Source organism: Lethenteron reissneri, chromosome 6, assembly GCF_015708825.2.
Source record: "Lethenteron reissneri isolate LAM-NWPU_2019-01 chromosome 6, ASM1570882v1, whole genome shotgun sequence".
Taxonomy (NCBI): domain Eukaryota; kingdom Metazoa; phylum Chordata; class Hyperoartia; order Petromyzontiformes; family Petromyzontidae; genus Lethenteron; species Lethenteron reissneri.
This window is the reverse complement of record NC_083784.1, coordinates 4,444,536-4,460,941: the sequence shown is the minus strand read 5'-3', so window position 1 is coordinate 4,460,941 and position 16,406 is coordinate 4,444,536. Positions and strand designations below refer to the sequence as shown.

The following is a 16,406-nucleotide window of genomic DNA, read 5'->3' as shown; positions in this document are numbered from 1 at the left end:
GCGCACCAGTTGGCAACGCAGCGTCGCCAAATCGTCGCGTAACGACAATCAAGCCACGTAAACATTAAACACACATCGGGTGACTATTGTACTAACATGTAACCAGGCAAGGGCGTCACATACTCGTGTGTACGTGTGTGCGAGTGATTCGTCCGTCCGTCCATCCGTATCGGAGCGGTGGCGCAGCGATTAGCGCACTGTGCTGCGAACCCGGCGACCCCGAGTTCGATTCCCGGACCAACAACCGTGGCGAATATCTGAACCGCTCCCTGTGCCTCCCCTAAGTCAACTCGGCCTCAAATGAGTACCCGGTGTCACGTGTAAACATCAGCATCGGGGAGACAAAGGCGGCCGGCCGGCCGGTCGTGTTGCCGGCCACCCACCTCCTCGTGTGCCGTGTCCGGCCTTCATTAGGTGCTGCTCGCGAACAGCACTTGCCCCAACAGTCCATTGAGGCTATCCGGGGGGAGCAGGGATGGAGATCTTTGCATTTGTTTGCACACCCATTTTCCCTCCTTATCCCCAAACAGTGGCGCCTGCGGAGCTCCCGGCATGGGAACATGGATCTCGACGCCGCGAGTAGCCAAGTCCACCGCTCCGCCCGTGACGGCGGGGTACGGGTGGGTCGGCGCGAGATGATCGACTGGAGTTGCCTGAGCGAGGAGGAGAGGGAATCCATCCGGCGGGTCCTGGAACGCGACGCCAAACTGCGGCAGAGGGAGTCCAGCCGACTCAGGTGACGACAACGACAGCGACTATGAATTAGATCGTAAAATCACTCGTACAATGGTTTATTATACATCCATAATGCAAATGGTTAATATTTCATGAATGGCGCTGACACGGCTTCTGTCATAGAGAGACTCAAGGTTTCGATTTAAAGCTTTCGTGACTGCAGGGATTCATCTTCTTGGTTCTTTCGGTAAAGTCATTTCAGACTCTGTCTCCTTGACAGACCTGTTCTTCACCTGAAGACGGCTGCTTGCGTTGTGGCCGAAACGTCGTGAGAATTATTTTATGATGTTTTATTTTTATTATTTTATTATTTTCCTTCTACGTGACTTTACCGAAATAACCAAGAAGAAGACTCAAGGTTGCTTTGCATCAGTGGCATTGTGGGGGAGTCGATTCCTATTCACGGCCAACACCGGTGACGATTATCTGAACCGGTCCTGGGCCTCCCCTAGGTCGACTCAGCCTCAAATGAGTACCTGATGCGGCCGGGCGTGGTGTTGGCCACCCACCTCCTTCGCGTGCCGTGCCGGCCTTCGTCGGTGCTACTCGCTGACAGCACTTGCCCTAACGCACCTGTTAAGGCTACACGGGCGCTCTTTGTTTGTGTGTGCTTGTGTGCAAACGTAGTAGTATTCCTTACGTCGGCGTAACGTCACGTGAGTTCACCGTCTTCTGGTGGGGGAAAAACAAAAATCTGCGGCGTTTCTGCTGCGAACATCGCCGGGGAACTTTGCCCGGCAAAAAAAGTAAACACCCCACGAATGTTGTCTTCAAAGAGAGCGGAGAGGAACGCTGAGGTCATTCATCAGTCGCGGTCTCTCTCTTAGACAAAATTCGTAAATGTCCACGCCTCAGGTCGTCCTCCGGCTTGTCGCTGTGAACAGTTTGGGAGACGGATTCGTGAGCGGCGTCTCGCGACGCCAGATCGTGTTGCTTGTGATTCAACGTCGTAGCCCGCGGCACACACCACGACCACCACAAGAAAGGGGAGTAGAGTCCAGGATGTAATGAGTGGTGGGGGGCGGGGGGAGCATGAGGAAGGACATGCCGAGGGAATCATACTCTTAGTTCTTTCGGTAAAGTCACGTAGGTAAAAAATGAAAATGAAATTGAAATTATTAACAATAAAAATAATTTTTTTCTTTTTTCATTTCAATTTCATTTTTTACCTACGTGACTTTACCGAAAGAACTAAGAGTATGAATCCTTGCGGTCAAGAAAGCTTCAAATCTAGAATGCAGAGGGAAGGCCACTCTTGCCTTGCTGTCCATTTCTTTGACGTTTCTTGAGCCAGCTGGGCCAGGGATTGGGAAAGACCGAGCACCACTTTTCACCCAGCCACATGGCGAGCGCACGCTGCTGCACACACCTGGTTGGTGCTGGGGGCCGTCTCAAGCGAATCTTTAGACGACAAAATGTTGTTAATTGTTTTTTTTACACTTTTATCTGGCAACAAAATTGGCACTTTTTTTTAACAAGGAGTCATGTTTGCATTGACCACAATACCTGCAGTCGGAATGCAAACATAAAAACATAACTCTGATAATGTATGCACTGTCCTTGAAATTGATTGGTCCACACCCGAGACAGCTTTCCTTAGAGCCTAGTCTCACATGGTGTTGGACCAGATGACGCCAAAAGTGCGCATTTTGGCGTCATCTGGTCCAGATAAAAGGGTAAAAAAAACAATGATCATATTTTGCTACTGGCAAATGAGATTCCAATGGGGACAAAATGTTGCTCGCAAAAAAATTGCTGCTCGCTCTCACAACGCGACCGGTGTTGCTGAATGAACCCAAATCAATCGGCGTACACTTGCAGAATCGGAATATTTATTTATCGTGGAGGAATCCGATGAGCTATGAAGCTCTTTTAACATGTGCCCAGTAGTGGCAGGTAAGAACGTTACAACAACAATTCAGTGCAAACACATGATAGCAGTGCCCCACGTGACAACTGCATCTGTTTTTGGCTACGTTGGGTGGTGGAGGGTACACGCGTCTCTAATGTGCGTTGTAGCCACACACGATCTAACACAAATAGGAAAGCTATCATGAATGATAAAAAAACTAAAACATTCGTCAATGTATGTTGAACTTCTGAGCATCGTACGTAGCCGACCGTGCGAATCGGAGGTGCGGGGGGAAGGACAACAAACTAAACACAAGAAGCTATTCTAGAGAAATGAGTTTTCAATCTAGATGATTTAAAAGTGGCATAGCTCCAGCGGCTTCCTAGTATCGAAAGGGGAAGAGCGTTCCAGACGGCCGCAGAAGTGCATCTTAAAGTGCCGCGCGATGATGCGGTGACCACCGTCTTTGCTCGATGGGCAGGCAGAAGCCGCTGCTGCTGCAGCTGCTGCAGCAGAAGCCGCTGCTGCAGCTGCTGCAGCAGAAGCCGCTGCTGCTGCTGCAGCTGCTGCGAGGATGACCGGAGTGAATAACCACGTGTGGCCTTAAACGGGAAGACGTATTTAATAGACGACGTTTCGAAGGGGGTCAGCAGAGAGACAGAGCGGACGATGAAGAATTGGAGACTCCGCTGGCTCGAACCATGATGGGGTGGTGGGGGTCCTAACGAGAGCCACAGTTTTAGGGACACTGCGGTGTGGCTAGAACCATGATGGGGTGGTGGGGGTCCTAACGAGAGTCACAGTTTTAGGGAGACTGCTTTGTGGCTAGCACCATGGCACAGGTTGCTGGAAGGACCGATTGACGTTGGTGGAGACTTCACCTCGGAGCCACCCCCAGCCTCGCGAGGAATTGCATTCATTCTCCATGTCAAGTTCAAGTTCATTTATTAGGTATAGCCCTGTGAGCCATTCGGCTCTTGAATCGGGTGCAAACGCAACAAACAAAAAACAAAAACATGAACAAAAAACATCTTAAAGTGAATATGTGACTAAGTGCAAACAGAAATCCAAGAAAAGACGGCAAAATATTGCAGAAAAAACACCGTACACCAACGCTGTGTGCAAAAAGTCCCAGTGGGATGCAAGTCAAACAACAACAACAATAACAACCACAAGACAACTTAGATTAAGGCCATCAGTCTAACTCTGTACTACAACAAACAAACATGGCTAAACCAATACACTTTTCGAAATCACCAAAATAAAGCCATGAAAGCACTGCTCGTGAACTCAAGGGGGGCGTCCCCCCAGACGCAGATAAGTCGGCCGTTATGTTTGCTGGGTTGGCTTTGTTGTGAGCCCTTTGCGTTGATGCGTTCCCTTTCAAACGACGCCCCTCCGAGCCAAAGTCCAAACACAGACCCAACCCTGCTTAGACGCTCCCACCCGTTGGCTTTGACCCACCGGTAACCTCTTAGTTAAATGTGTGCCCTTTTAACAAATGCACCTGAATGCATTGGTCAATAACCACTGTATTGTGGCCTTACATAGAAAAAATATAATAGGCGACGTCTCGAGCAATGGTCCTTATTCATAGCGAATGTACTACGAAGGAGGACTAAAGTCGAGGCAAAGTGATTTGCTGCTCATAAAAGCTTTTAAGGGATTGCTTTTCAACTCCCGTTTACAGCCCGGCAGAGCCCGCGGCGAAACTACCAAATTCCTATGGCAGGGGCCGAGTCTATCCACAGGTCAACCGCTGTTGACCTTCCTCGCAAAGTGGCGACTCTTTGATCGATGCCGCGGGGAGGGAGGGAGGGATGATGGTGGTGGTGGTGGGCTGAGTCAAACCCCATGTAGGATGTGAACTCACGCCCAGTCTGATCGCGACCCGCTCCCTCTACCGCTGAGCTACCTGAACTGCAGAACACCTGAACTACAGAACACCTGAACTGCAGAACACCTGAACTACAGAACACCTGAACTACAGAACACCTGAACTACAGAACACCTGAACTGCAGAACACCTGAACTACAGAACACCTGAACTACAGAACACCTGAACTGCAGAACACCTGAACTACAGAACACCTGAACTGCAGAACACCTGAACTACAGAACACCTGAACTACAGAACACATGAACTGCAGAACACCTGAACTACAGAACACCTGAACTACAGAACACCTGAACTGCAGAACACCTGAACTGCAGAACACCTGAACTACAGAACACCTGAACTACAGAACACCTGAACTACAGAACACCTGAACTGCAGAACACCTGAACTACAGAACACCTGAACTACAGAACACCTGAACTGCAGAACACCTGAACTACAGAACACCTGAACTACAGAACACCTGAACTGCAGAACACCTGAACTACAGAACACGTGAACTACAGAACACCTGAACTACAGAACACCTGAACTACAGAACACCTGAACTGCAGAACACCTGAACTACAGAACACCTGAACTGCACGACACGTGCCCGTGTTACAGCCCAGCTGTCTCGTCAACAGATGACGCAGTATTTTAAAACAATGTGCTCCCCCAGTGTTATCCCGATGGATGTATTTCACAAGACACCCTGCAAGAAGCAAAGCGTAGCTGATGTTGAACCGAGAGCGTCCCAGTGCTGAAAGTTTACCACCGCATTACTCGATCCTAGATCAAAGGAAAAGATCCCCCATATAGGCTTTACAGACTGTAGGGGCAAGTGCTGTTAGCGTGCACCTATAAAGGCCGGCACGGCACACGAGGGGGTGGGTGGCCAACACCACGCCCGGCCGCCTTTGTCTCCCCCAGCGGCGAATATTTACACACCGCACCAGGTGCTCATTTGAGGTTGAGTCGACCTAGGGGGAGAGCGGGGGGGGGGGAGAGCGGGGGGGGGGGGGAGAGAGCGGGGGGGGAGAGCGGCCAAAGTAATGAGTGGTTATTATTATTGTTATTACACGCGGGGGAGAAAACCGAATTGCCCTGAGCAAAACAAACGCGTGCATGGTGGTAACCATCCCAGTGCTTCTCAACTAATTTTCAGAGTGGGTGGGGGGTGCCCACTTTCGCCGGTGAGACATCGTCAGTGTGAGCGAGGTTGCCGTCGAACATTTGAAACCATTTGTGGGGGGTTTGACAGCAGCACGACAATGACGATGACGACGATGATGTTGGGTGGTGTTGTCACGTGTTCATCTTCTTGGTTCTTTCGATAAAGTCACGTAGAATGGAAATAATAAAATTAACAAAATAAAACATAATAAAATTATTCTCACGACGTCCTCAGGTGGAGAGCAGCTCTGTCGAGTAGACAGAGTCTGAATGTTATTTCCATTCTACGTGACTTTACCGAAAGAACCAAGAAGATGAATCCCTGCAGTCACGAAAGCTTTAAATCGAAATTTTGTCACGTGTTGTCACGTGTGGTTGGGGAGCCGCACGTCAGGGGCCGCACTGAAGGCCACCGCTCTATCCCGTGGAGAAGGGATGGGTGGAGGTTAGCCCGCGATTTGCTGTACCGCCTTCTCCTGGCCGAGTGCAGGGCACGGCTTCCTCTCCGACAACACCCACGAGGGAAGGGGAGTTTCACAACAGCATCTGTGTGTGATCTACCAACCCCCGCTGCTGCTGCTGCTGCCTAAACTATTTAAACTGAACTGGCCACAAATGATAACTCAACGCAATGGCTTATCACGTGGAAATGTATAGCGGCCAAATGCTTTGAGCGCACGTTGATTCTAAATGCGGAGGGAAAATCCGGAGAATCCGGAGAAAAATCCACAAGACCACGGGGAGAGAGACACGCAAACTCCTAATATACAGCAGGCGTCTGGGTCGGGATCAAAACCACGATCTCCTGCATGCCAGGCGAGGTTGTTAACATCTCCACATGCAAACCACAAATATACAGCAGGCATCAGGGTCGGGATCGAACCCACGACCTCCTATATACCAGGCGAGGTAGTTAACATCTCCTAGCCACATGCAAACTCCAAATATACAGCAGGCATCAGGGTCGGGATCGAACCCACGACCTCCTGCATACCAGGCGCGGTAGTTAATATCTCCTAGCCACATGCAAACTCCAAACATACAGCAGGCATTAGGGTCGGGATCGAACCCACGACCTCCTGCATACCAGGCGAGGTAGTTAACATCTCCTAGCCACATGCAAACTCCGAATGTACAGCAGGCATCAGGGTCGAGATGGAACCCACGACCTCCTGCATACCAGGCGAGGTAGTTAACATCTCCTAGCCACATGCAAACTCCGAATGTACAGCAGGCATCAGGGTCGAGATGGAACCCACGACCTCCTGCATACCAGGCGAGGTAGTTAACCTCTCCTAGCCACATGCAAACTCCGAATATACAGCTGGCATCAGGGTCGAGATGGAACTCACGACCTCCTGCATACCAGGCGAGGTAGTTAACCTCTCCTAGCCACATGCAAACTCCAAATATACAGCAGGCATCAGGGTCGGGATCGAACCCACGACCTGTATACCAGGCAAGGTAGTTAACATCTCTTAGCCACATGCAAACACCGAATATACAGCTGGCATCAGGGTCGAGATGGAACCCACGACCTCCTGCATACCGGGCGAGGTAGTTAACATCTCCACATGCAAACTACAAATATACAGCAGGCATCAGGGTCGAGATGGAACCCACGACCTCCTGCATACCAGGCGAGGTAGTTAACCTCTCCTAGCCACATGCAAACTCCGAATATACAGCTGGCATCAGGGTCGAGATGGAACTCACGACCTCCTGCATACCAGGCGAGGTAGTTAACCTCTCCTAGCCACATGCAAACTCCAAATATACAGCAGGCATCAGGGTCGGGATCGAACCCACGACCTGTATACCAGGCAAGGTAGTTAACATCTCTTAGCCACATGCAAACACCGAATATACAGCTGGCATCAGGGTCGAGATGGAACCCACGACCTCCTGCATACCGGGCGAGGTAGTTAACATCTCCACATGCAAACTACAAATATACAGCAGGCATCAGGGTCGAGATGGAACCCACGACCTCCTGCCTACCAGGCGAGGTAGTTAACATCTCCTAGCCACCGCGGCGTCTCCACAGTGCTGGGTTAGAGGTAGTCACTTGCTGCTGCAGCTGCAGCAGTAGCAGCAGCTGTAGCGTAGCCGCCACCACCACTGCTCACGTGCCAGTCCAGCTGGCAGTGATTCATTTCCCAGAGCTGGAATGTGTCCACATTAAGGTGAAACGTTTAATTTGACGCGGTGAGTTTATTGTTCGTGCAGTCAGTGGTGAGCGAGTTATCTGTTACAGCATGTACGTATGTCGCGTTAGGTCAAAATTTGAGTCGCGTTAGCTAGTCGTTTAAACCATCACAGTCAGCAACATTATCATCATCATCACCAATCGTGCAGAGCATATATCTCAATGTCACAAATCATAAGTTGTCATCATCGTCGCCGTCGTTCCGCATAACATCATCAATTATTGTTGAATGCATTATCATTCTCATCACTCCCATCGTCCCCCAACATCATCGTGATCGTTGTTAAGTGCATCACAATCGTCATCATCACAATCATCAGTATTGCTGAATGGATCATCATCATCATCAAAATCATCATCATCACCAAAATCATCATAATTGTTCTACACGGCAGCAGCAGCATCGCATGCAGCATCGCATCCAACATCACCATTTTAGTCGCCTTCAACATCATCATCATCATCGTCAAGATCATTGTGTTGCAAATCATCAATGTCACGTCGTCGTCATCATCATCAATCATCGTCATTACGCACGGGGCATTCCTCTGCGTGTGCGGCCTGTCGATCACGCGGCCCTCGCTGTGTTCCGCGTCGCCCGGGACACCGCGGCATTTTGCTGATGGCAAAATAGAAATCCGCGTGAGTTCCCCCCCCCTCCGACTCGGAGCTTCCGCGGATTTCCTTGTCGATTTCGGGGCCACGGGCCGTGAGAGAGAGGGGTCAAGAGGCCGAACGGGCAGGTGAACGCAACGCGAGAGACACGATACAACCTTACTATCTGGTTCTTTCGGTAAAGTCGCGGAGGTAGAAAAATAAAACTAAAAAAAAACAATCAAATATCACGACGTTTCGCAACACAACCAGTGGAACTGCTGGATTATGTTTTCCGCCTGAGGACGACCGCTTGTGTTGCGATCGAAACGTCGTGATTTGTTATTTTTGTTTTATGTTTCTACCCACGTGACTTCACCGAAAGAACCAAAGAGTATGTGGATTCCTGCAGTCACGAAAGCTTCCAATCAAGAACGATGCAACCTAACGGTGTAGGAAATCCTCACAAGCATTGACAAGTAGTTTAAAACGATTGGCAATCAATTGCCAATGGATATCACCCGTAGACTCGCCCCTGCCTCCCGTTTAAATCACCTATTTTGAAAACTCATTTCATTAGAACTGCTTTTTGTGTCATTGTTTGTTGTCCTTCCACCACCTAACCTCCGATTTAGCGCGGTACGTACGGTGTGAAAGAAGTTCAACATATCTACATGCATGGTTGAGTGGGTGAGTGGAAGGGTGAGTGGGTGAGTGGAAGGGTGAGTGAGTGGGTGAGCGGCGAAGCATCGAACAAAGACGGTAACTGCATCGCGCGCTTTCAGATGCGCTAGAGTGGCCGTCTGGAACGCTCTCCCCCCCCCCCCCCCCCAATATTAGGAGGCCACTGGAGCTATGCCACTTTTAAAATCGCCGAGATTGAAAACTCATTTCTGTAGAACTGCCTTGTGTGTCGTACGGTGCGAAAGAAGTTCAACGTACATAACTCTCCCCTCTCGTCTCGCTCTACTCCCCGTCACGCACTCTCCTACCTCTCCCCCTCGAGTAACAATAACAACAGCGACAACTCTCTCGTCATCAATGGACGAAAGTGCCGGGGGGGGGGGGGGTTCTCTCAGTTCAGCTACTCACGAAGCTCCCAGGACGTGCAGCAAAACGTCGGACACCGTGCCGAACAACACGCAGAGCTGTCGAGCAGCAGCAGCAGCGACAGTGATATACTAACAATAGAGATTCCATGGTCAAGCCACTGTTGGATGTAGGCCTCCCCACACCGTGTCGGTTGTGAAGCGTCGTATGACCATACTTCACCACCTTGCCCAGTGTCGGATGGTGAGAGATGCAGGTGGGGGGTTGGGGATGGCCCAGGACCAGTTCGGATATCACCGCGCACCGATTCTTATCGCCGTGGAATCGAACTCGGCTCGAGTGGTTCCCAATGCAGTGCAGCGCTAACCTCTGCGCCACCGCTCCCCCCCCCGTACTCCTATCGCTGCATTACTGCAATTAATGTAACCGCTGTGGGGGTGGTTTGGCTGACAGCGTAAATACGCCGTTGTCTGGGTGCTGCCACCGTCCGCGGCCCTTGCCTGCACGGGCACGTCTAGAGCCGCACCCAGAACCACAGCCCCGAGACGAGGGTGAGCGGGACGAGAGAGTGGTTGAGCGGGCGGGAGAGTGGGTGGGTGAATGGGTGACTGAGTGGGTGACTGAGTGGGTGAGTGAGTGGGAGGGTGAGTGGTGGAGCGGGCGGGAGAGTGGGTGGGTGAGTGGGTGAGTGAGTGGGTGGGTGAGCGGAAGAGAGAGTGGGTGAGAGGAAGAAAGAGTGGGTGGGTGAGTGGGTGGGTGAGTGAGTGGGTGAATGGGTGAGCGGGCGAGAGAGTGGGTTAGCGAGCAGGAGTGTTGATGAGCGGGAGAGTGGGTGAGTGAGTGGGTGGGTGAGCGAGCGGGCAGGAGAACGGGTGAGCGGGCGGGCGAGAGAGTTGTTGAGCGAGTGAGAGAGTTTGATTGAGCGGCCGGGAGGGTAGGAGGGTGGGAGGGTGGGAGGGTGAGCGGCCGGGAGGGTGGGAGGGTGAGCAGGCGGGTGGGTCCGCCCCACTGTGGACACACACCTGTGCCGTGAGCTCATGCACTAGTTACTTCGGGGACACGCGAACAGAGAGAGAGAGCGACGCAGATCGGAGGGAAAGAGACAAACAGAGACAGCCGTACACCGGGACACATAGAGAGAGAGAGAGACACGAAGAGAAAACGAGAGACAGACACATACCCGAGAAGAGAGAAGGAGAGAGACACGGAGAAAGTGAAAGGAAAGGGACAGATAGACAGAGAGACTGAGAGACAGAGGAGGGAAAGGAGCAGATGAAGAGCGATACAGACAACGAGAGGGACACGGAGAGAGACACCGTCGGGAAGAAGAGACCAAAAGACACACAGATGGAAGGAGAGAGATAGAGAAACGCAGAAGGGAAGGAGCAAATAAAGAGAGAGAGAGACGTTAATGATGACACGCTTACAGATGCGGCTATTCAGACAGATAGGCAGACACAGCCACTGACAAGCTGCTAGGCAGACAAGCAAACGACCACAGAATAGACAACGCAGAAACAGAAAGACACACGCGGACATGGACACATGCACAAAACAGACAGAGACGTAGCAGGCCGCGATACAGAGACAGACAGACACGGATAAGACACAAACCAGAGACGGAGAGAGGAGAGACACGGAGAGAGAGAGGAGAGACACGGAGAGAGAGGAGAGACACACGGAGAGAGATAAGAGACACTGAGAGAGAGGAGACACACGGAGAGAGAGAATAGACACACGCAGAGAGAGAAGAGACACAGAGAGAGAGAATAGACACACGCAGAGAGAGGAGAGACACGGAGAGAGAAGAGACACGGAGAGAGAAGATAGACACGGAGAGAGAGGAAAGACACACGGAGAGAGAAGAGACACGAAGAGAGGGGATAGACACGGAGAGAGAAGATAAACACGGAGAGAGAGAGAAGAGAGACACGAAGAGAGAAGAGACACACGGAGAGAGAGAGAGGAAAAGACACACGGAGAGAGGAAAATACACACGGAGAGAGAGGAGAGACTCACGAAGAGAGGAAAAGACACGGAGAGAGGAAGAGAGAGACACGAAGAGATGTGCTCGCTGTCCGCGCGCAGGAAGCTGTCGGAGAGGCACGGAGACCGGCCCGGAGCGCGACTCCTGTTGGACCGAGCCGCGTGCCCCGAGTTGTCCGTGATGAGCCGCCTCGACTCGAACCCTCGCGTCCAGCAGCTCTTGACGCCGGGAGCGGCGACCGCGGGCGGCGAACACTCAGAGGGTAAGAGGCGCCAGCGGCCGTGGCAGTGCCGGGTTAAGCTCGTGCTGGTGGGGGGTCTGGGGCTGTAGAGTTTGTTATAAAAGGGTCCCGAGATAAAATAACAAAACATAAATATTAAAACGCACATTTTTTTACTTGCGTAGTCAATTTATTTTGTATGTTTTCATTTGCTACGCGGCCGGATAATGCGACAAATCGATAACATTAAACACACAGTCGTTCGTAAACGTTGAAGGCAGTCTAGTACTATAGTAGTAGAGCAAGTGCAGAATCACTGAACCGGAATTGATCGCTTGAAAGTATTTAGCGCGGGGCCCTTTCAAGTGCGGGGCCCGTAGCATATTTAGCTGCTTGTGCTACGAGGATAATCCGGCACTGTGTGGTGGGGGTGCTGGTGGGGTGCTGGTGGTGATGATGTTGGTGGTGAGTGGGGACGGTAGTGTAACGATTGGAGGGAAAGTGACATGCGGACGCGCTGCGCTCCGAACCCAGCCGTCCCGGGTTCCATTCCCGCTCACAACCAACACCGGCGACGGTTGCCTGAGCGCGTCCCGGGTCTCCCCGAGATCGACTCGGCCTCAAATGAGTACCTGGTGCGGTGTGTGAACATCGCCATTGTGGAGACGAAGGCGGTCGGACGTGGTGCTGGCCACCCACCCCCTCGTGTGCTGTTCTGGCCTTCATAGGGGCTCGCTCACAGCACTTGCCCCAACAGTCTGTTCACACTGTGTGGGGGATATTTGTCTTTGATGGTGGTGGCGATGGTTGTGATGATGATGATGGTGGTGGTGGTACTACTGCTGGAGGTGGTGTTGGTAGTGATCACGTGTCGGCCACCAACATAAAAGTAAACAAATCCAATTTGGTAAACTTCCCCCCACCCCGCCCCCATCAATATTTCAAGAGCGGCATTACGTGTGCATATGAGACTCTTCTTAATAAATAACGTCACGAAGCAGTCCATACAGAGCCACAGGTTGCCGACCCCCTGGTAGCGATGGTGCTGCTGTGGTAATGGTGATCGTGGTGGTGATTCAATTCCAATCTTGCATATAATGGCAGCAGCAGCAATATATTCAGGAGCTGGATGGAAATGTCGAGATCTGCTAGCCACAGACGACAGTGGTTTAATGACGGTGGTGGTGCTATAATGAGTGGGGTGGTCTGCTGCTGGTGCCAATACTACTGCTCCCTACAACAATAACAGCCACCATTCGCCACTAAGTGGCGGTGGCGTGACCACGGCGCCTGTGCCTGGCCAGGTGCACTTTGAGGCCACGTGAAGTGTCGAAGGCTCGTTGACGGGAGGTCACGGGACAGACCCAGCAGGTGCCATGGGTCGACTGACCGAGATGACGGGCAGATGCACCACCTGTGCCCCCTACTGTGCCAATTTGCTGCATTTTAGCCCCCCGGCCCTCCGCTCGTTGTTGTGAGCGTCGCGCCACTGCCCTTTGTTGTTGTTGGAGGGCGATCTCCTCCAACTGACTCGTAGCGTATTTCACAAACCTCCTCCATTGAGGCCCATCTTTACACCGCTGGTACCAGTCTTCCTAGTCTGTCGCTCCACACGAAGCTTCGGGTCTTCTAGACCACAGTCATTCCCCTCTCTTACCTATGCCTGTGAAACGTGGACTCCTCTAATAAAACATCTGTGCCGGTTAGAAACATTCAGGCTGGCCTGCCTACGATCCATCTCCTGGATATAACCAGGCTGGATTGTGTTGAGGAGCTCACAAATCCTTGAGAGATCTGGACACATTCCCATCAGTGAGCTTCTGCAGCAGGCAAGGCTGCATTGGCTGGGCCATGTGGCCCGCATTCCCAGCCACCGCATGCCCAGCCACCGCATGCCCAGCCACCGCATACCCAGCCACCGCATGCCCAGCCACCGCATGCCCAGCCACCACATACCCAGCCACCGCATACCCAGCCACCGCATGCCCAGCCACCGCATACCCAGCCACCGCATACCCAGCCACCACACGCTCAGCCACTGCATGCCCAAGCAGCGCATGTTTGACTGGATAGAAGGGGCTAAATGGGCACGACACGGGCTGGAAAAGAGATAAACTCATGGACTGATGCGGTACAGGAGGATGTGGAACCGAGTGGACTTGCCGAAGGCATATGCACACAGTCATACATACGTGCACATACAAAAAACGGCAAATAGCTGACATACAGATGCACTTAAAAATATCCCTTGTAAAGCCTTCTTCTATAGACTGTTGGGGCAGGTGGTGTTTATGAGCACCTATCAAAAAAACACACACATGCACACAAAAGACAAAGATCCCCCTTATAGCCTGAACAGACTATTGGGGCAAGTGCTGTTAGCGAGCACCTATGAAGGACGGCACGGCACACGATGGGGTGGGTGGCCAACACCACGCCCGGCCACCCTTGTGTGTAAGCGGGCGCGGCACACACAACTAAACACGCACAGAGACACAAAGATACGTACAGAAACAGACAATGACATCAACCGCCATTCTCGCCACGATGTCGTGGTGTTGACGGCTCGCTGACAAGTCACGGGACAGACCCAGGTGCCATGGGTTGACTGACTTAAAAACAAACTGGTAGATGCTCCACCTGTGCCCCGTACCGTTCCCCGTAAATATATACAGTATATACAAATAGACACACATAGAGTAGCACAACCAAGACAAAGATCTGCCGTATAGCCTTTAAGACTGTTGGGGCAAGTGCAGTTAACTTGGACCTATGAAGGCCGGAACGGCACACGAGGGCGTGGGTGGCCAGCACCACGCCCGGCCGCTTTTATCTCCCTAGTGGCGATGTTTTTTATTACGCACCGCACCAGGTACTAATTTGAGGCTGAGTCGACCTAGGGGAGGCCCAGGAACGGTTCAGAAAATCGTCACTGGTGTTGGCCGTGAGCGGGAATCGAACCCGAGTCGCTAGGTTCATAGCGCAGCGCGCTAACCGCTACACTACCGCTCCCCGCAAATACAAACACACACACACAGACACGGCTTTGCTATCAACACCTCCAGGTACGCAATAGGCGTCTCACCTGTCAGCCCTGAGGCCTCCCCCCCCCCCCCCGCGACCTCCACCCCACGTGGGGGGGGCCCCGCCGTCTCTGGTGTCACCTCGCTGGGACCGAGTTTCTCTGGGATCACGGCGCGATGAGACTCTCGACTGCAGTAGTTGGACACGTGGTAGTAGTGGTGGTCGAAGCGGTAGTAGTGGTAGTAGTAGCAGTAGTGGTAGTAGTGGTAGTATTAGCGGTAGTAGTAGTGGTCGAAGCGGTAGGAGCGGTAGTTGTAGTTGGTCGTAGTAGTTGTGAGTAATAGTTAATAGTAGTAGCGGTAGTAGCAGTAGTTGGTAATAGAAATAGTGGTAGTAGCGGTAGTAGTAGTTGGTAATAGAAATAGTGGTAGTAGCAGTAGTAGTAGTTGGTAGTAGAAAGTGGTAGTAGTAGCGGTAGTAGTAGTTGGTAGTAGAAAGTGGTAGTAGTAGCGGTAGTAGTAGTTGATAGTATAAATAGTGGTAGTAGTGGTAGTACTAGCGGTAGTAGTAGCAGTAGTAGTAATGGTAGTAGCGGTAGTAGTAGTTGGTAGTAGAAAGCAGTAGTAGCGGTAGTAGTAGTGGGTAGTAGAAAGTGGTAGTAGCGGTAGTAGTAGTTGATAGTAGAAATAGTGGCAGTAGCGGTAATATTAGTTGGTAGTAAAAAGTGGTAGTAGCAGTAATAGCAGTTGGTCGTATAAAGTAGTAGTAGCGGTAGTAGTAGTTGGTAGTAGAAAGTGGTAGTAGCCATAGTAGTAGTTGGTAGTAGAAATAGTGGCAGTAGCGGTAGTAGGCTTCTGCGACCAATATCATCCATAACAAAAACGTTTTCCGGGTGAGGTGGCGTGAAAGTAAAAGTGTCCTTTCCGTGGACTCCCCCGATTTAAGACTCACGCTGATGTCACTCTGTGTGTGTTGTCGAGGGCCTGATGAAGCTGGTTGCTGTGTAATCACCAGCGATAACGTCACTGTGCTCAAATTGTAAACGTTGTGGGTTCACTCTCCCACACACCGGTGTGCAGAAGTAGCAACTAACTGGCACATGATACTTGTATTGTTAAATCCTTTATATTAAGTTCGCGTGCTTGCGTGCTTGCTTGCTTGCTTAGGACCGTGCAAATCTTTCGGTCGTTTTTTAACCCACTTCCCGTGATCCAATCGAGCTGACATTTTCCACACAGACTCGTTGTGCCAGACAATTATTGTTCGTGAAAAAAAATTCCCAAAATTTTACACTTTTTAGGCAAAAAAAATTTATTTTACATATATTCAAATAGAACGCATTCATGGCTTTGGCTGAACGTCAGAGTGTAGGAGCCCAGAGCGTAACCCCTCCACAGGCCGTGGCGGAGTAGCGCAGTTGGTAGCGCCCTCGCTTCCCATGCCAAAGGTCGCGGGATCGATCCCCGCGTCCTCCACAGGCGAATATATTTTTAAATCCTTTATATTAAGTTCGCTGCCACGCATATAAAGGATTTATAGTGAAAAACTTTGTTTTTACGGGTTATACTTATATTAAGTTCACTTGCTTGCTTGCTTGCTTACGACCGTGCAAATCTTTCGGTCGTTTTTTAACCCACTTCCCGTGATCCAATCGAGCTGACATTTTGCACACATACTCGT

The 16,406-nt window shown here is 51.3% G+C and overlaps 1 protein-coding gene across 5 annotated transcripts in view; it reads left to right on the top strand.

The window, feature by feature from the left end:
- The window catches only part of LOC133353858 (serine/arginine repetitive matrix protein 1-like), a 52,204-nt gene that overhangs the window by 28,459 nt on the left and 7,339 nt on the right, over positions 1-16,406 (top strand). For 4 of the 5 annotated variants that reach the window (XM_061570348.1, XM_061570325.1, XM_061570342.1 and 1 more), the window contains 2 exons: positions 531-736; positions 11,584-11,744. In XM_061570348.1, coding sequence (XP_061426332.1) covers positions 561-736; positions 11,584-11,744 — 337 coding nt within the window. In that variant the 5' untranslated portion in view covers positions 531-560. Of the gene's footprint in view, positions 1-530; positions 737-11,583; positions 11,745-16,406 lie in introns of those variants that run through there. The other variant, XM_061570365.1, reaches the window with a different exon arrangement.